The sequence below is a fragment of the Sesamum indicum genome, linkage group LG1 (assembly GCF_026168435.1).
Source record: "Sesamum indicum cultivar Baizhima isolate 11 linkage group LG1, ASM2616843v1, whole genome shotgun sequence".
Classification (NCBI taxonomy): Eukaryota; Viridiplantae; Streptophyta; class Magnoliopsida; order Lamiales; family Pedaliaceae; genus Sesamum; species Sesamum indicum.
The window spans coordinates 21,304,989-21,326,360 of record NC_142657.1 but is presented as its reverse complement, the minus strand read 5'-3'; the positions used below and the strand labels follow the sequence as shown (position 1 = coordinate 21,326,360).

At 32.1% G+C, this 21,372-nt stretch overlaps 2 protein-coding genes across 4 annotated transcripts; one reads left to right on the top strand and one right to left on the bottom strand.

The window, feature by feature from the left end:
• Nucleotides 1–9,129: 9,129 nt before the first annotated feature.
• Nucleotides 9,130–13,172, top strand: WRKY12 (WRKY family transcription factor). The gene is made up of 4 exons (XM_011103561.3): nucleotides 9,130–9,673; nucleotides 9,904–9,989; nucleotides 10,584–10,751; nucleotides 12,858–13,172. The coding sequence occupies exons 1-4, from the start codon at nucleotides 9,371–9,373 to the stop codon at nucleotides 13,018–13,020; spliced, it is 720 nt and encodes a 239-aa protein (XP_011101863.1). The 5' UTR covers nucleotides 9,130–9,370; the 3' UTR covers nucleotides 13,021–13,172.
• Nucleotides 13,173–13,297: 125 nt separating this feature from the next.
• Nucleotides 13,298–15,637, bottom strand: LOC105179903 (Ribosomal L18p/L5e family protein). 3 transcript variants are annotated; one of them, XM_011103563.3, is made up of 2 exons: nucleotides 15,116–15,637; nucleotides 13,298–13,947 (listed from the first exon to the last, which is right to left on the bottom strand). In XM_011103563.3, the coding sequence occupies exon 1, from the start codon at nucleotides 15,533–15,535 to the stop codon at nucleotides 15,146–15,148; it is 390 nt and encodes a 129-aa protein (XP_011101865.1). In that variant the 5' UTR covers nucleotides 15,536–15,637; the 3' UTR covers nucleotides 13,298–13,947; nucleotides 15,116–15,145. The 3 variants fall into 3 exon arrangements, with proteins under 3 accessions (XP_011101865.1, XP_011101866.1, XP_011101864.1); XM_011103564.3 differs by having other exon boundaries at nucleotides 13,298–13,860; XM_011103562.3 differs by having other exon boundaries at nucleotides 13,298–13,864; nucleotides 15,116–15,636.
• Between the last annotated feature and the right edge of the window lie 5,735 nt (nucleotides 15,638–21,372).

The window sequence follows — 21,372 nt, the reverse complement described above, 5'->3', positions numbered from 1 at the left end:
ACAAAGAGGATTTCAGAATTGACTTTGGACGGTTGTAGCAGGAGATTGTAAGTTAAAAAGTTCCATTTGCATTTTGAACCATTTAAGTATTATGAATCAAAACAAGCTGCGTAAGGCTCCTTCTCAGTGCTTTGAAATTAAAATTTTCATATATTCTTCAATCTTATTGTTTATAACTATCATTGCTCTCGCTGATTTGCTCTGGTCCGTGCAGCAGAGTAAAGAAGGTATATTCAGAGGACCTTGGTGCTTTGTCTGATCATGAAAATGAAGAACTATTATGAGGTGGCATTATAATATATGTTTTGTTTTCACAACCAGCTGAAGAGACATTGACCATCCGAGTAAGTGGTAAGCAGCTAGTGATGCTATGTAGTCGTGCTTTCTTGCCATATTGCATTTCTTGTTCTATCTGGTTCTATGTGACTTGGAAACTTGAAACTGTGTGATTTATATGGGCTTGCCTTGATATTCTGGTTTGGCACGTCGTTTTCATATACTCGTTTCTAGAAACTTCATCAATAATGCTTTTTGATCGTTTTGTAATGCGTTGTTGGTGTTTGATTTCTACTAGTTGGTGAGAATCTTTATTGTAATAGTATATGGTTTAATTTGGTTCCAGTATATGATTGTAGGTGGGATGACCAAAAACATTGTGAATGTTTATTCATGTTTTTGCAAGAAACATGTTTCAGTGTATGTTGTCTTATCTTTATTTATCATATATTCATTCAGAATATAAAATCAAACATACACACTAGTATCTTTATCTTTATATCTTGAAATTTATAAAGAAGAGAAAACTTTAAAAGTGAAATCAAACAAAGCCTTAATATCCCTATATACAAATGTATATATTTATGAAAATGAAACCAAAGACTACCTAAATGTCCATCAAAGATATCCTATTCATACCCAATAGTACTGCAATTACCTCATAATTCGAAATTTTCAATTGTTATAATTGTGGTATTAGAAAATAAATAAATACAAGAAAGTAGTTGGTGAAGGATTAGCAAGTTTCACCTTAAATACATAAGCAGATGAAGAAGGGGACAAAGAAAGAGACCCCACCAATAGTGGGAATGTGAAGGCACAGTGTATTTATAATGATGAAATTTTGGAAAGGAATTTGAAAGGGCAATTGATTGTTGCATGGAATTCAGCACATTTTTGCTTCAACTTGCAAACTTTCCTCTTTCATCAACAACACCTTGTGCTTTTCTACTGCTCTTTTCAATATTTAGTGCTTATTAATCATGAGATTGCCCCTTCTCTACCCTCTCTATACTCACTTCTTTTTTCTATTTTCACTAATTAAAACATATTATTGTTATTATTACTACTAGTACTACTAATACCGGTGTGAAGTGTCGTTCGCTCTAACGAATTTGTCCTTGAAAAGAGGTGTTGGTAAGGAGAGGATATCACTGTGCAAGCTGTGGAAGGCTTGTTTATATCATCAGCCCTCAAGACGGAGGTTTGCGTCTGAGAAATGGTTTTGTTTTGTTTCTACAGATAAAACCAAATGTTGTGGCGTGCAATGCAATTGGTACTTTGTGGTGCGAGATATTTTATAATTTTGTGGGTTTAGTTTTGAAAAGATGTTCCGTTAGAAAAACAAGCCATTTAACTTATAAACTACACAAACTCTTTATTCGCGACTTGTATGTGATACGTGTTAGCACCATCAATTCTGCTTGTATCGTGGCCAAGATTTTAAGTTATATCTTGTCCCAAACATGCTAGGTCATCATGGTCAAGTGTCTTTATCTAAAAACATTAACACAACAAAACATTAGTATTGGTTTTCTGTATTTAAAAAAATATTTGAAATGGGAAAAAATGAATGTTCCACCATCATGTCAACGTCTCAATAATATGTATTTCAAGTAAGTCTTGTAAGAAAAAAATGTAGCCTTTTGTAGTAAATGTATTAATTAGAATTGTTACATATACCTGCCAACGGTTTGTATACGAGGTTGTTGAAAGTGAATAAATGAAATGTCTCATTTTCATATCTTTGTGGACTTTTATTTTCTGCTCGGATAATAAGGTTAAGGTTTCACAATTTAAATACCATTAATACGAATATTAGGTTGTTTTTATTAAATTTTATTGCTTTTTCTAATGTAAGCTTTTATTTGAAGTCATTAATATATTTAATTAGATTTTAATATCTAAATGTATTGAAAGATGCAAAGAGATCGTATTCTATCCAAAAGTTCGAGGTCTTAGTGGAAAAAGTATAAGCGACAATGTCGTAATTTGTAATTAATAACATGTATCAAATGTTAATTATTTATTATCACTATTGACTGAAATAGGGATATATGTATTGGTTACAATTTAGTGACAATACAGATGTTGTCGTAAATCTTCTATGTGTTTAATTTATTGTAATACTGATAAGTTATAATACAATTATATCGAACATTTTTTCGGTAACAATAATAATGTGTAGAATATATATCGCTATTGAAGTTATTATTGTGACAATGCAAAAGATTATTTGTAATTAAATATATGTATATATATAGCTATTGGCAATTTTAATATCATTACTCATATTTTAAATATTCTTTTACAAAAAAATAAAAACACAATAAAATGAAAATTTAATTCTGATGCTAGGCTAATGATTAGTACTTGCATATTCCCTCAAGATTTGTGTACTCAGTGAAAAGATTGACCGGAAATTTGTCCATTTTCACATTGAAATCTTGACTGATGCAACAAATCCCCATTTCCCTCGAAATATATTCATGGCCATAATTTAGAAAAATATGACCAATCACCCATAAATAAAAAAAATAAATAAATGAAAGGACATATCAGTCAATAGCAATAGTTAGGTTGCCATTACGTTCCTAATAGAGATATCACAATCCTCCCTTACCGATATTACTGTAAAAAATTAAAACATAATTTTTTATTATGGATAAAATTTAAAAGTTGTGGTGGTGAAGAGTTAGTCGACATAGCCATGTAACGGCTAGTGACTATTGTTTCAGAAAGTAATATGTCGAAATATTAGTTAAAATTAAAAATTATAATAAGTATTTTAATTATTATTAAGATTATAATAAATTTTAATTAATTATGATCAAAATTTAATTTTTAATATTAATATATTTTATTTCGGTTGATTAAATTATGTTACTGTGATTTTTGGGACGTATGTATTATAATATAGAGAATAATTAATGTTATATTCTCTACAATGCATTATGATATTTACTATGTAGTGATAACTCTACCCTACGCCCTAGCTTTCTTCAACCTTTTCTAAATTTGGACTGACTTGGAAATGAAAAACATTTGCTCGAACCCACCATCACAACTCTAATATTTGTTCATTTTACATACTTTCTCGTTCGAGTTGCAATGTGATTGGTGATTTGTTGCGTGACGTGTTATCTATTTTAATTTTTATAAAATTTGTTATAAAAAAGACATTTCGCTACAGAAAAAAAGTCTTAAAACCTATAAGCTGTCTAAGTTTTTCGTTGCAGTCAATATGAAGTCCTTGCCTGTATCATTTTCCCTGCAAACAAGGGGTTTGGAACAGACATAGGATCTTGTTCAGACTAATGGCGATAAATGATGCAGCTTGAGACTCAATCGGTATTCCGTTGTGCGATGTATTGTCCGTTCTGATTTCGTATCATCCCTCCAGACAAGAGGCTTGGAATGTGCACATGGCCTCGTTTTAACAAAGGGTGTTGAATAATGCGGTTGCGACTTGATTAGTGTTCCGTTGCGTGATATATTGACCTCGTAGGAACATCACGATTCTATTCTAAAAAAAACATATCACTAAAAATAAAAAGACTTTCAAATTTATAAAGCAGTCAAACTCCTAATCTGCAATTTTAACTACATCACTGTTTCAAGAAAATTTTTGCTCGAACCAATCTAATCATTGAGCAAGTGTGATGTAATTGATCAATTTCTTTAAATTATACATTAATTACATAATAAGTATATTACACTTATAATATAATTAATTCAAATTTGACTGAAACGAATTCAAATAAAAATTTCCCATGCTCCAATCAAATAGACGTACAAGCGCTTAAAATATATATGTTAGAGTGTATGAAGTAGTAAAAAAGAAAAAGAAAAGGAAAGAAAAGAAATTGTTAGTTCCAAGAAGCACGAGTTTGTCAGTTGTGATTACTCACAAGGTTTGGGGCAGAAGGCAATCTAGTTCGCGATCATGTATTGGACAACTTTATCTACCAAATCTTCTCTACACAAAAAGGGAGATATCTTTTACACTTTGGGAAAATAATTCTATTAATTATTACTGCCCTTTCACCCCCTAAAACCATATACCTTATGCCTATACCTACCTACATTATCATCATCATCATCATCATCATATATATACCATTTTGTCGCCTATTGCTTCTTCTTCTTCTTTTTTTTTTTTTTTTAAAAAAAATATTTTATAATTATTTATATCATCATATATTCAGTTATTTTTTAGAACCACGAGATTTAATTTGTCTCGATTTATTCTTTTTCTCGAGGATAATTAAAATATTCGGAACAATTAATAAGTGAAGTCTCGTTTTTGGAAAGTGTTTAAATAATTTTGGTTAGGATATAAGTTTTTTTATTTTTGAATTAAAGTAACATATAATTTATTTATTTTTATAATATTTGGATCTGAAATTCAATAGTGAGGATGATGGAGTATGGAATTTGGATGGAATAAGTGAGGCAGGAAAAGGACATGTATTTTGTACTAGGAAACAAATTATTGGTTCTGCTACTGCTGCCCTAATTCTAATAAAATCTTACATGCAGTTTTTTGTGATTTCAGTTATTTTTTTCTTGGAGTCTATAATTTTATATATAATTATTTAAATGTAATATCTATCACAATTAAAAATGATTTCAAATCTTCATTTTAGACTATGTTTTTTGTGACGTATTAATTTGCACCGTATTTTAGACAAACTTAATTATTGTATAATGACATGCTAATTATACGCACATCAAATGATAATTAATGTAAATGAAGGTGTAGTGAATGCGACAACCACTATATATCAACCTCTGTCAGATGATATCCATTTGGGAGACACAATTACAATGACACCTTTTCTAGATTAGCCATGCTTATCTCAATTAACACATTACCAGATTCTAATTAGGGTTATTTATGTATAAGTCCCTCAGCTTTTCGACAATTGACATGAAGATCCCTTTTTATTATTTGAATTTATTATCATATATATACATTGAATATGAAAATATTAAATTATTATTATTATAATATTTTTAATAAAAAAGAAATATATATATATATATATATAGATAGATATATAGAGAGAGAGAGAGAAGGGGGGGTGTAGTTGAAATGAAAGGGTGATAATGAGTGGGGGTGATGATAGTAGTTTGCAACTTTTTGCAGGGAAGAGTGGTGTGAGTAGACACTTCCATTTCCATCTTCTACTTCTTCTTCTATTACATTAACATCTTCTTTCTCACTCCTATCATCATTTTCTTTCCTCTGCTCCCCACAGACAATATTTCACATCCTCATTCCCAAACTTTCCTCCCCCTACTCCATTCCCTTCTTACATCATTCTATCTATTATTCCTACCTATTTCACTTTTTCATATCTATATACATATTCCCAATTAATTCACATCGTATTTGTAATTTTATAGAGTATTTATATAATTCGTATATTTTAAGGATGTTGGTGTGATTTACCCTAAAAATTTCATTTTTAATTTTTCATCTAGAACTTTTTGCCTTATTGGATACGAGTATTGATTCAGGACAAATTTTGATGGATTGAACTCAAAGTCTCCAACTAACAATTTGAGTTCGTATACTATACGATTGATGTACGTATGTAGGATATAGTATATTGTTCAATTTAATTAAGTCATTTTTAATTTCCTCATTAATGTTCGACAATATTAATGTCAACTAGGTATCATAGCATGATGATTTGTCCGATTTTTCTTTTCCCTTAATTTCTAGAACTGATTGAGGAAGCAATATAGCCAGGTAGCAACCTATGATTGAAAGACATCAAATAATTTATATTTAGATTAATTCCAATATTATAATAATCATAGGGTTTTAGATTATATTAATATTTTTTTGCTATGTTTTAAGATTCTTCCACGTGTGTGTGACTTGTCTTGATGCTAACTAGTCGAATCAAATCGAATAAAATATTAAGTTTGATTTGACAATAGAATGATCAAAATTTGAAATTTAATTAAACGTTTAATTTTGAGAAATTTGTATTCTAGAAAAATCAGATTAATTATCTAGCTACATCATTATGCATCACTATACGGGTGTTTGAAAACTCTTAAATTAAGTATTTATTAGTTTATTAGTGAAAAAGAAGAGAAAATAGTATTTTTTATTAATAATTTTTTATTTTAAAATGATTAAATTGAGTTAGTTTAAGTGTATTTTTCTACCAATTTGTATAACTTATTGGTAAAATTCACTAAAAAAATATAATTTTTCGATACGCTTAATTACTATATATAGCCAAAAGAAAACAACCATGGCAAATACAAACGCAACACGGGCTCACAATGGTCATTAGTCGTTATTTCTACAAGTATGATCAAAATATTAGCCATTGCTAAAATCATGGTGAATATTGATTAATCGTGGTAAAAGTTTAATTTTTTTTTTAACCATACTTAATAGTGTTGATTTACCATGAAGTTGAGATCGTGGTTATTTATAGTGTAGTAGTAGTGATTATAAATATTAGAGAAAAGTATTATTTTAGTCCGCTAAGTATGTCTAATTTTAATTTTAGTCCAATAACTATGTCCATTTTTGTTTAGATTTAGTAACTTACGAAATTGCTTACTTTTAGTCCTCTGGCTGATTTTCGGACAATTTTACTCCTATGCAACTTTTAAAGATAATTTTAGTCCATATGCACTCATAGGGGTAAAATTGTCCAAAAATCTACCAAAGGACTAAAAGTAAGCAATTTCGTAAGTTACTGGACCTAAACAAAAATGGACATAGTTATCGGACTAAAATTAAAATTAGGCATACTTAACGAACTAAAATAATACTTTTCCCTAAATATTAGTCCAACTACTCTAACCTCAATTTTTCACTTTTCACTTTTATTTTTGGACACTCAGAAATTTCGCTACTGCTTAACTCACATATTTCTTTATACCGTATTTCTTGCACAAAAGCAGAAGATACAGTAATCCCGGTGAAATCCCCACTGTAAGGACACAAGTCATGTGTAATATCAAAGTAGTGTAAAAGATCGATCTCATTCACGTCTAAAAATTAACAAAAATGCAAGAATTTCCGAGATAAGATTTTATTTAGTTCAACAAACACATATCTGAGTGACCAAAGAAGTAGATTTCTAAATGCACTAATTAATATATATATATAGATGGAGCAACATAAAATAGAAATGGTTTGTCTGAAAATAGTATCATTCATTATTCTAAAATGAGGGCTTATGCAGAGTAAGAAAAAACTACAAGTCCGTACTGTGTGAACCTGCACTCCGTTTTCTTGGCTTCATATAATTAGTTTTTGACCACAGAGACAGAGATGTTGGCAGCTGGCTACCTTAATAATTGTGTCAATTAACACGAAAAATAATTACGTTGGATCTTCACTCCCAAATAAGTAATTAAACTAAAATGCGTGTTATATTTAATGTTTTTAATAAATATCTCTCATTATAAGAAAATATTTGATGTTAAAATCAGAGTTAGTAAATAATTTTTTTTATTAAATTTATTGCTAATCTGCATTAGCACCGAACTTCACTATGTGGTAAGAAATACGTGTCGTTACTATTAGTGTTATTTTTTTGTTATGTCTTAAACTATATATGTATGTGTGTACAGTGCAATATTATTACAAAAGATGAGTTGTGATAATGCGTAAATGTGACAGAAATTTTGCAGGGTGTGAGTGCGTGTGAGAGAAAAATGGGAGGCTCTATATATATACATATATATGTAGTACAGTAGAGAGTAGCCTTGAAATTATTATTGTTTGTAGGTGAATGATCCAGACAACCTGAGAAGAAAAAAGAGGATGATGTATGTATGTATATATAATCTTGAAATTTCACTGCACAAATATTCCCTCTACAGTTTACTACCTAGTTGACCAAAAAGAACCCACCCCCCCCCTTTAAAATAATAATAATCAATGAGCACAAATTAAAGTAATTTAATTCGTATTTTAAATCACATGTATATATATACGTAACGTTGTATGTAATATAAAATTTGAGTTTATAATATATTTAAATAAACATCAAACATACATAAATATTGGGTTTGTACGTATAAATTTAAAATATTAGTTCATTACAAAAAAGAATCAAAAAAACTATAAGTAAAAAATAATTATTGATAATATATATATATATAATCAGCTCAGTAACAATTAATAAATACGGTTATCACTCTCTGATATTTAAAACAATTCCTGTAATAGCATATTTTTTTAAAAATCATATTTATTTATTATATTAATAAAACAAAAATTACAACCCCTTAATAGATATATTTTTTAACATAGAGTTTGAATTATTATTAATATTATATTTTATTGTATATGTTAGAAAGAAAAAAATATTTGTTTAATCATTAAAGTTTTCGGGTATTAATTTTAGTCTTTTAAATTTATCAATTTTACTTTTAGTTTTATAACTTTCAAAAGTGTTTAATTTTAGTCATTCGATCCAATTCCGCATAATTTTATCCCTACACAGCTTTTTAAGAGCAATTTTAATTCATATATATCCATTCATTTCGCATCCGTAGCTAATACTCCCTTAGAATGGTATAAGAATTTAGATTTATTGAAAAAATATTTGTGTATATATATTACACTTAGAGTATTAGAATGAACCATTAACCTTTATCATCAAAAGGACAAAAAAGTTATAAATTAAACTAAATGACCAGATCTAAGTAAAAAAACTAAATTTAATATTGTCAAAAATAAAGAATCAAAATGAATAAAATCTAAAGTTATATGATAAAATTTCCTTTTTTTCAGGTTAGAAATTAATATTGTAGACATATGTATATATATACATATATATATATATGTAAATTGTGGGAATGGAGGGCAGGGTTTTGTACTGGGCATGCAATAATAGTATTCCACATATCCACTAAGCGCAGCGGCTACTCTAACAAGAAGGAAAAAGATATATGGAAGGAATATAATAAAGATCATCAGAAAGAGAAAGAGGCAGAGGCAGAGGCAGAGACAGACCCAGAAATTCCTTCAATCCATCATCATCATCATCATCATCAGCCCCCCGCCTTTACTTTGAACAAAACACAAAACACTAGTCTAATAATGGAAGGGGAAAGAGGGACGACGTTGCCGCCCATATACGATCATCCTCCTCTCCAAATCTGCTCCTTCTCTGCTCCTCATCATCATCAAGAAATGGGGTTTGTACAGTTTGAAGATGATCATCATCATAATCAGGTTTTGAGCTTTCTGGTGACGCCACCACCACTCTCCCACCACCCCTCTTCTCACAATATGTCCCTCACCGCTAAGCCCACCACCGCCACTAGTAATGCTTCCTTAGGGTTCAATCATAATGATCAGTTTGTAAACAGTCGACCCTCATGGAATAACGACCACCACCAGGTACTTCTCTCTTCCTACTGACGTTCATTTTTAGTTTGAATTCTTGGTTTAAGTTGGTCGATCTCATTCTTGTTAGTTGCTTCATTGTTAAGATCTCGTTTTTATTACACTACCTATCTTTTTTCTTTTCCTTCTCTCTCTTTGATTAATTATTACTCTCTCTCTCTCTCTCTATATATATATATATATATACATGAAGAAATAATGAAATTACAATAATTAATGTGTAGGTGGGAGGTGGAGGTGGAGGAGTGGATCCGAAAGGTGTGAATGATGAAAATTGCAGTGGTAACACGAACGAGGGTGGCAATTCTTGGTATCATCGCATTTTCTTTCAATCCCTTCTTTTTCTTTTTCTGTTCATTATAACTCTTTTCAACTTCATCAAGTATATATCATCAATTCCTCTCTCTCTCTCTCTCTCTTCACTGGATACTTATAAACCCTAGCTAGAGAGATCTGCTGGTTGATGGTCCCATGTGGAACTTAATTGAGGAGATGATGAGTGGGAACGACAGCTTTTCTTTTGGGAAGATTAATTATTAATGCTCCAATGAAGTGGGAAACCAAAAGGGTTTTCTATCTTCTTGTAAATGATATGCGTACATATTTATGTATATGCAGAAACCCTATATACAGTACACACACAAACACACACATGTCCGTATGTATAGGTAGTGTGATGAACTATTGCAAAGTCTGAGGAAAGACGACAGTGCTGCTTCCACTATGTATAACTTTCTACAGTCATTAATTGTACACTCATACATGTTTTATTTGATCAGATTCCCATGTTAATGTTGTCTCATCTTTATTTTACTTTCTGTAATATATATATAGTTTTTTTAATAAAAAAAAAATCTAATTGTTAATGTGGAATATATATATATACATATATATGTATTTGAAGGTGGAGGAATTCATCATCATCAGAGAAGAGCAATAAGGTGAAGATAAGGAGAAAGCTGAGGGAGCCAAGATTTTGCTTTCAGACAAGGAGTGATGTGGATGTTCTTGATGATGGCTACAAATGGAGGAAGTACGGTCAGAAGGTTGTCAAGAACAGCCTTCATCCTAGGTATTTACTTATATTTCTTTCATCATTTTTTTGCTTTCATATACATATTATTATTTTCATTGATTTAATTTAATTCAGCTAATTAATTTCATGAATACTTCATCTTGGGATTTGTGTTCTTTAATGAAATTTTAAGAATTAATTACATATATATATATATATATCATTTGGCTTCTCTTTCTTTTCTTGTTTCCTTTCTGTCCTTTTTGAAGTTTATTGCACACTGATGGCAAAAAATTAGGAGAGAGATTTAAGAATAATAACAAATTCACACTTGTCCTAATATTATTCAGATGCAAGGCCTATATATATATATGTATTATCACATGAGGAAATGAAGATGTACCAAATACAAACTAGAGAATATATCATTATCAATAGTCTCAAAAATATTAACAGTGTGAGAGTAGTACTGTTATAGTTTTTAATTTCATAAGTTAATTATTATCATTAATTCTTTTAATTTCTCTATTTTTTTTTCTTTTTGAGGTTATATATATATATATATTTATATATGATATTCTGCAGATTAATTGGATTTGAGGGGGAAGAAAAATTAAGTTATAATTTGTGTAAAAATATTAGTTGATCTTCAAGAGAGGGCAAGTGAACTATTTTTATAGATTTTCTTGAAAAAATATATCCTCTTCTACTTAATTCTAAAATGATTACCAACATATTTTAATTATATTTGTCAATAAATGACAACATTATTTATGCATATCAAAATAGCATCATAATTAATTAGATTAATCATAACATTCTCGATGTATACACATATATATATATATATTATACGGTGTTGTTTATCTAATTTTCACATGATATCCTGGTGAACAAAATCATTTTTCGGAAATTTCTAGGAAAAAAGAACTAGCTAGCTAGCAAATTAAATAAATTAAAGTCATGAGAGAAACTCTCTCTCTCTATATATATATATATGTTTTGTGAGTTTGAAGCATTATGCATGCATGCATGTTTTAGGATTTTATGGAGTAATTAATTCCCTTAATTCTTACACATTGATTATTTTCGAAAGGATGTCTGAGGGAATTTTATGTCTCAAAACATAATAAAGCTGGAATTTTGTCTTAAAATTCACATGTAGCTTTAAATACTAGCTAGCTACTTGTCTCACCCATGACGTCCAAACCTCAATAAGAGGATGGGTATCTAGAAGGAATTAGGTAATAAAAAATGAATTATTTGAATTAGAATATTATTTTATTTAGTTATTTCCCAGTTAAATTTTATTTTCATCATATATACCCTCAACCTGCCATTGATGAATTGAAGAATTATTGGATCTTTTGCTGGAATAGTATTTTTGTGTTTCCTTTGGCTTCTTCTAATCTCTTCTATTCTTTTGATCGATTACAATCATATACATCAATTGGTATTAGAACTAAATTGTGATTTTGTTTCCGCAACTCACCACCACTCAATATATATATACTAGTCATCGTGGCACATCGTTCTTGCGTGCATATAATAAATACTATTTTGTATTTTAAAATATATTATGAATAAAAAATATACATTATATTTTTTTAAAAAAAAGAAAGCAATAAATAACTCAAATGTTCGATTTTCCTAAATTAACTTTTTCTTAAAATTCTTGGTTTCTTTTCATTTTCTGCAATTTGTTCGATTTTCCTACATTTGTAAGATCATTTTCTATTACACTAATTATGAAAAAAAAATTACCTAGACGCGGTTTTGGCCTCACTGAATCAATTATACAACTCAAATGTTACGTTTTTTACCCAACAAATAATTGATCAATTTTATTAAATTGTACATCTGTCGTTTATGAGCCTTGCATTGGACATCTATATAATTTGTCTAGATGAAATTTTTTCTCTGCAAAATTTTTACATTCTGTCTGGAAAATGTTTGTCAGCATTTTGACGTAGATACCATCATCCTTTCTGGGCTTTCTTGAAAACCCAGTAAAGAACTCACCACATGCAATTTGTGGAAAGTATTGTTAACTATTATTCTTTACATGATATTACTATATATCAATCGATTTTCGACATGTTGTATAGTTCGTTAATGAAAATAAATAATAATTAAAGATTGATTTGTTTTTATTATTTGCAGAAGTTACTACAGATGCACACATAGCAATTGTCGAGTCAAGAAACGGGTGGAGCGCCTGTCGGAAGATTGTCGAATGGTGATAACAACGTATGAAGGTAGACACAACCACTCTCCCTGTGACGACTCAAACTCCTCAGACCATGACTGTTTCACCTCTTTCTAAGTAGTCCAGTATAGAAAAACATGTTTCGCAAATATCGGTATATATATACATATATATGTATATGAGTGAACTTGAGCAGTTCTTTATGGCTAGCCACCTTATGTTAATCTTCTAATCATTTAGTTCTTTTGCCTGACATTTAGTTTCCTTGATCCATCTCAAGTTTTCGATTGAGGAAACGTGGGACGTTGGATCCATTGCACGAAGCATCTTTAATTAGGCACCAAATCGCGTAAATTGGAGAAAAAAAAAACAAAAAAAATAGAGGAGAATGCAATTCCAGAAAGCAGAAAAAAGCGTCTTAAAAAAAAGTTTATGTTCTGCAAACAGAGCCCTGTAACAGCATTTTAGTCACATTACATTGAATTGAAGTACGCATCAATGGACTTTAATATCCAAGAGCATCTTGAATTCTTGATGCTCAATAAGGGGCGACTGCGTAAATAACAGCATCTTTAAGAACATGAGATCCGAGAGATATAAAATCCATGGACGTACACGCTCTTCACGACTAGCCAATTTTGCAACCTCAAGAATCGTTGAGAACCAAAGAACAACTATTGTCAAATAAAAAAAATTTTGGGATGTGGTCTCAGTAATAATGTTCGTTAGCTCTGGAACAGGATCCAGCAAACTCCTTAAACAGCTTCAGTGGTCGATTTTCCGTTCACCACATCACGGCCAACCAATGGAAGTTCTTCAAGACAACACCTTCAATCAGGAAAGCGTTGGCTTGTTGATAGCTTTAATTCTTTAAGCCAATAGAGCCGCACCCAATTGACATGAGATTTTTCCAATCATGCTGCTTGATTCTCCAGTTCCTTGTGGTCTCTGCGTTCTCTGTCTATCATTGGCACAGTTAGAAGTAGAATATCAATTGATCCTTAATTCAACCCATTATGACATACGATAAATCTTCAGAGGACTCTGCAAATCGATGAACTACAGATGATGATTTTAAACAAAAATATACAAATAGCTGTTATAGTGAACAGAAATTAATCTCATAACAAAAGTATTATACATCAATTTTACAATTCTGCAACTTCAGGGAGGTTATGCAATTTTGAAACTACACAAATCTACGGCGTTCTTCTGCTAAAATCTGCTTATTTCTTAACTTGTCGGCTGCCGATCAAATTACTGTCAAGGAATGTGATAAATCTCTTACAGTTGCGGGCCAAGTTTATAATATTGACAACAAACAGATTGTGATCAGCTTAGTTGAAATAGAACTCAACATTCAATACATGGAAACTCTATATTGAATGAAGAAACAGTGGAAAATTCAACCCTTCCCAAATCAAGAAAGCTACAAACTACAGTTTCAACAGTCACTGGACAGAAGTCAGTAAAACAATTACATGGCACAAACATAAGGTCAGAGCAAAAGGGCCATGCTTCTACTAATGGAAAATGCCTAACAGAGAAACTGTATGAATCCAATATTTACATACATTATTCTCCTACTTATTAATATGTGCGCAGCAACAATAAAACAAGAGACAACTTCCTCTCTTCTCTTCTTCAAACATTATTTCCAGCATTAATGCGACTTTTAAAATAGTTTCTGTTTTTACAGTGGAAATAAATTGTACTCAAAGCTGCATAATTTTTGTGGTCGTCAAGGTTGAGAATTTTGAATTTGAGTGCTTGGAGAATAAGTTTAATATTTATAATTTTTTTGAGAAGGTACAAAAGTTGACAGGGTGCTACCTATAGTTTTTGTTCAAATCAGTATAATTTAACAGTTCAAATTTATAGATCAAGAACACAATTTTCAGCTTATTTCTGACAAAAAAAAAAAAAAACTAATGAGCGCTTGAAATAAGCTCGTGAACAAACACCCCTTAGTTTCTACCACCTTTAGCAGTCATCAATGCACCAACGATTGCCTATTCGTTGTTTTTATGGAAAATCACTCATATAGTGAACCAAACTTAGAGTACCACCAAGACTTCGCTGCTCATAACTAGCCTTCTATTATCAGAAACGAATTGAGTGGATAGTTATTTTAACACGAAGAAGGGCCAAATCAACCAAAGATTGCCAGAACAAGCACAATCGAATTGGATTTAGACATAAAAGTAAGTACCTCAAGAATGGAACAATCAGGCAACTAATCTCAACCCAGAAAAATTAAACCCTCAGCACCGTCGATGGTGATTCCTGACCGCTTTACAGAGTCAAAAAATGGACCCACCATCTTGCGATAATGGAGGGGCCTCGATAGCTCTTCTTGCACGTCGATTCGGACGCTAGATACCCCAGTTTCTCTGAGGCGGACGGCGATCTTATCCCCGATTCTGGAAGCAGTTTTGGAGTCCCAAAAGATGTTGGCGCGGGGAAAACGGTTGAGCTTCGCTCTGTACTCCTTGGCGAATTCTTGTTCGGTGGACGAAGCCATGGCTACAATGGAATGGGTGCTTGGGCACGTGACTTGGGCGGTGATTTTTCGGCAGGAGAGAATCAAGCGGAGGAGGTGGGCGCCCTGGGTTGTCGCCGGAGCTGCCATTTCCGCGGCGGCCTAGGGGTGATTTTGGTTATTTTACGAACTTCTTCGATGAGGAAAACTGGAAAAGGTGCAGGAGAAGGCCGGTTCGAGTACATAAAAATAATCATCAGTTTAATTATCGACTTTATTAATATTTTTTTATTTATTCATATTTAAAATTAATCTATTCCAGTTTTAACCGATGACTATTTGAATTTATATACTTCTTCTTTTATTTATTATTAATAATAATAATATATAAAAAATGCATGCATCCAATATTCATACTATTGATTTTCAACTATTTAAAAACAAAAGCAGTCTGAAAAATAAAATAACTATTGCTGGAAATATTCCAATTAATGTGAAAGTTTTATTAAATAAAAGTTCAATCCATAGCTGAAACACCAATGCTTAAAATACTTGGGATCGGCAATAAGCCCAGCCCATATGATTCTGTGGCCTCAGGGACAAGGCGGCCCAATCGGTAAGTTTTCACATCCGTTAAAGCCCTGCTTGCATTTTCTTCTGCAGTACGTGCAGCAGAACGCACGCTCGGTGTCTTTAACTCTGCAGGTGCAGTAATTCTCCCTGTTGCACCCGTCGAAACACTTGTCTGGAAATGTGATTTCACGAATTTTCGAGCTGCCCTCGGCGACCGCCGCAGCCGCCGAGGCGTCGCTCGCTATCAGCAGAGTAAGCGCGACCAATAAGGCGACGAAAGGCAACTTCTCGTTCGGTCGGCGAACAATCATTTATGCGATGATAGACTGATCGCGGACACTGTATCTACTGTAGTTTACTGCGAGCGATTGAGAAATATGAACACTTTATATTAGGGTAAGGCCGCATTGATTGTGTTCAATGAATTCATTGGATATGTTGTATGATGTTGGAGATACGAATGGTTTTGGTTAGCCCTTTGAAGTAATTTCCTGTCAAAATTTTGTATTTGTAATTTGTAGTAAAACGGTGTTGATTTAGAAAAAATTGAAACTGGGCTTTTGCACCAGATTCGCCGGATTGAAATGTAGTGTGTTGAGATGAATGAGTTGGAATTGGTTGAAGATGATGGCACAGTGAGAATAATGTCTTTTGGCCAAACTTGTGAGGATAGTATCATGATCATATGTATAGTTTTATGGTGAAAGTTTTAATGTCTCGAGATTATGGAGAATTTTCTGTTTGCAAATCTTGAAAAATATATAAATATATGTCTTTCTTCATATAATTTCTCAAATAATATTATATCTCGAATTGAGAAATATTTTATTTTTTTACAAGGTATGAATATAAAATAACATTATAGAAAATACATAAGTTTTTAATTGTACGATTTATGTATGTTTCACAATATTGAATGATAAAAAAGCTTGTTTAGTTTATTCGTTCGAAAGTACCATCAGTATGGGAGTATGAACAAATCCTAGATTTTAAAAATACATCTTTAATGCTTTCTTTGTTTTATATATCTTATTTAATATGAGTTAAAAGTAAAAAATTTTTGTTGCAGAATAATACGAGTTCCTTTTTCATCTATATGTTTGTCAACTCTACCTAGTACACGTCTATACTGGACGCATATTGATGTGTCAAGTTTGTAAAGTACATTTTCAATATTCTAATTATTTTATTTTTTTAGTTTATTTGTTGAATACTATCCTGAGCCCATCCCATGCTGGGAGTATATTGATGTGCGAGGCTTTTAAATTACATATTTAACATTCTAATTATGCATTATATATTTTAATCATTTATTTTCTTAAGTGAATTAAAAACTAAATGTATTTGTAGTTAGAAAATACGAATTTGTTCAACACGTCACACGCCATATTCCATTCTTCTGATAGGCTGCCTTATCCTGTTGTCAAATCAAACATGTGCGGACATATATCTCTACCAAATCAAACCCGTCTTTTTCTGATGCTCTGCTATTTCTTGGACCATTAGGTGGGACCACTGATCTGGGGCTCTTAGTATCTTGGCCTGTCATTCTCACAGTAGAATTTGTTTGGGTCGCAGCAACTCGCTTCGATCACATGAAGGTACCAAGGCTTTAATACCACTTCTCACGAGGTGCCTTCCGTAATGCGGAGGAAACGACACCGTGTGACTAGCAGTCCATAGTAAATGACTACTTTTGCCTAATAGCAACACAATAACAAAACTCCTGTCGACACTAGCACCGCATGCTGACAAGAATATCAACATAGAATGCAAAATCAGCAACAACAATAAGCAGCAAATTGAACACATATTTCAGAATGTGGATTTATGAATAGTGGAATGCATATACACTGTACAAATGATGCTAGCGCAAGGGGATCGCTTTGAGAGGGACACTAGTATGTAGATTAGCTTCAAGAATTTATTCCCCCTTATAATAGTTTTAAAAAGAGTTTTTGTTTTGATAATAATAGATACAAAACAGGTTGAACATCTCAAGAGGCATAACGTCCTCCTGAGAAAACAAAACTATTTACAAGCGTAGAACATGTACAAGACAAAAGACTTACGCTTAAAACTCTAAGATTGCGGAAGTCCAGCCTCTGTCGACGAAAGTTGTTGGTCGGTTGGGTTGAGTGGTTGAATAGCCGAATGTGCGTTAAGGGTACCGAGAGTGCGGCGGCCCTTAACACCATGCCAGGGGCTTGTTAATGTATGGATTAAGGAAATACATCTTTAATGATCTAATTTTTGGCATTATAGATGTTATATTATTTTTCAGAAAGAGTAAAAAATAGAAAAAATTATAGTAAAACATACGAGTTGTTTAAGTTAATTTATTTACCATTACCCTTAGCGTATCCTATACGAGCATGTTGATATGTGAAACTCGAAAAATACATCTTTAGCACTGTACTTTTGTAAAAATACGAGTTTTTTATTCTTTTGTTTAGCACTATCCTTAAAGCACCCTGTAGCACCCTCTAATGGTACTCATCTGTATCCCCCCCTAAATATTATACTAAAAGTAAACCCTAATTTATATATATATCTATATATATAAATATGCACATAATACAATTCTTGTTGATTATACATACGTAATCTCATCTTTACAACAAACACAGTTAACTTCTCATCTGCAAGATTATAAATATATATATATATATATATATTCGCATAAAACACCACAAAATGAAACTATTACAATTAGTTCACACGTCATCTACGTTCTTAATTTGTATTTATATATTCCCAAAATGTGACTTCTATTTTACTGACGGGTGAGGAAAAAAACTACGTATTGTCAGTAGACCTCATAAAATAGGATATCTATTGAGCTGCAGAATCTGCAAAAATATGTTGAATCATATAGTTAGCTAAGGCAATAGAAATAACGAGAGCACCATTATGGGTTTAATGAACTCCCTGAGTATTAGTAAGTCCAAAGTGGATCGTGGGATCCCTTGCTGGTTGCTTTATGGTCAATCTCCTTTATCATTTGGGCAGCAAGATGATGTGCACGCCTAGATTTCATAGGAGTCCCATCAGTAGGTCTTCAACTATCATGTAGATCACCTCTTTGGCCGGTGCGTTTTCGTGTTTTGCTCCTTAGTAGGAGAGTTATCCTTATGGCGCTCGGCACTGCCTCCTAGAGGGATCAACAAGTTGATCCTCGTTTCTACGGGAATATCTATGGTTAGAGCATTTCTCTTGTAGTTCACAATGCTAATTTTTGTAGACGTAGTTCTTTAGGTAACCATCTTGAATGAACCTTTCTATCTCCTATCTCAGTTGGCGACATCTATTCGTATCATGTTTGTACTGCCCATGGTATTTGAAAAGTATTTAGATGTGGGAAGCTCTGGTCCTTCCTCTACACCCTTGGACCACTACAAAATAGGGTGTTTATTTGTGGCCATCAACATCCATGCTGAGCTAGTAATAAGTGGGGTGAAATTCTCGGTGCTGGGATGATGGGATTCAACTATCCTCGTGCTTCCCTTCTATTTTGGAGAGAAAAGGTGGCTTCATAATCCCATCTTTTATCGTGGATGTGCTTAGCAAGCAGTGTGGTGCCATCATAAGCAAGTTGGTGCTGGGGCGTCTTGAGGTGAGCAAGCAGCTCTTCCGCCATAATATCTGCATTGAAGGGAATCCGCGCTCCAATAGCGGGACCTCCTTCCTTACCAGTTGGCAGAGTTCCACCACTTCTTTCTTGAGAGAATTCTAGATTTATGGAGGTTTTTGATTGGCCCTCTCCTTGCAAACGAGATCAACTAGTGTAGGTTCGTCCTGCTGGAGTTGGCCTGTCGGTTCTTCGATTTCCTTATGTGTTGAGCCTCTCCTGGTGAGAAGATTGTATTGCTCCTTTAGCTTGGGAGCCCCGAAGGGCTGAGTTGACGGTCTTGCGATGAACTGGAAAAGCTGTTAGAGGAAGAACGGGTTGGTTATAGCAGGCAAGGCTGTCGGATCAAGAGTGAGAGCAGGGGTGTTGATACCCCTTAGTGTTTGTTCTGGAAGTGGAACTACAAAATCTGCTGCAGCAAGGAGAGAAGTGTTTCCTTAAAAAAAGACATTATCACATCCATTTTCTAAGTTGGATATTTCTTACATCTCTAGCTTAAATCTCCCACAAATTGTGCCAATAATGTGTACCAAGATCTGACACATCACAATGGTTGAAAGATCTTCACTGAAAATGAGGACTAACCTACAAACAGTTCTGATGCTCATGTCAAAAATTGATTTACTGAAAAGATAATTGAAAATTTGAAATAACTTAAGAGTAATAATGAAATAGTTGAAACGACTTGACAAAGTATCAATTTAAAGTGGGAATAATGTTGGAGAGAAAAATAGGGCGAGAAGCTTGCTGAAAGTCAAGAGAAAAGACTGATTGCGTGAGTAATACTTGATGCCCTCATGAATGCACAATGACCTTTATTTATAGGCCAATGAAGAGCAAATTTAGAAGTTTTAGCAACGTGTGATACATCGTTAGAAAGCTGCATGGTTAGATTACTAACAAAAAAAGAACAAATTGCAATTTGGACTTGTCCTTAAGAAGTTATGACTATTTGAATGAGTCATGTCAGTTAAGCCTACTTATGCAAATTTCATTTTACCTGCTGATGCCAAGTCGATGTGTTTCAATTCTTCCGAACAAGAGAGGTTTGATGCTTTTGAATTCATTGTATTAATTCCACTTCCTACTCGCAGTATGCTCTTTATGATCTCGGCTTATGATTCAATTGCCATGTATTTAGCTATTGAGCCCAGTTAAAATATATTCAATTAACCTGGGGAAAAATAATTATCTTATCATTATATTAAATATTAAAATAGATTTAGGGTTAAGCTAAAAATGTAAAATTATATCTTTCTCCAAATAAGTTTTAAAATTACACTTACGCTTCTCCAAAAATTCATTGCTTACATCTGAATCCATTTTTGTTAGGTTTGAACAAAAAATATCGACGTTAGCAAAAAATTTACATAAATTTTAAAATTTATTGCGCATTTAACATTCTTATATAAATAATTTTGTACTTATAAGAAAGAAAATATAATATTTTTAACCGCACTCCCCACACACACACATATATATATATATATATATATATTATCTTTATCCCTTTCAAAATATAAAAATGTACATAAAAATATTACATGATGGACAAAATTAAAATTTTATGTAGTTTTTTTTGTTAGCTTCAGATTATTTCAGCTTTTTTCGTCAAAACCCTAATAAAAAGTTGTTAGGTGCGAGGAAAGAAATTTTGAAGGGAACATAAGCATAAGTTTAAAACTTCTACGAGTTAAAGTTTAATGTCGTATTTACAGATGACGTCTATGTATAATTAACCTATAAATTTAATATAAATTTGTAATATTCTAATAGCAAAAGT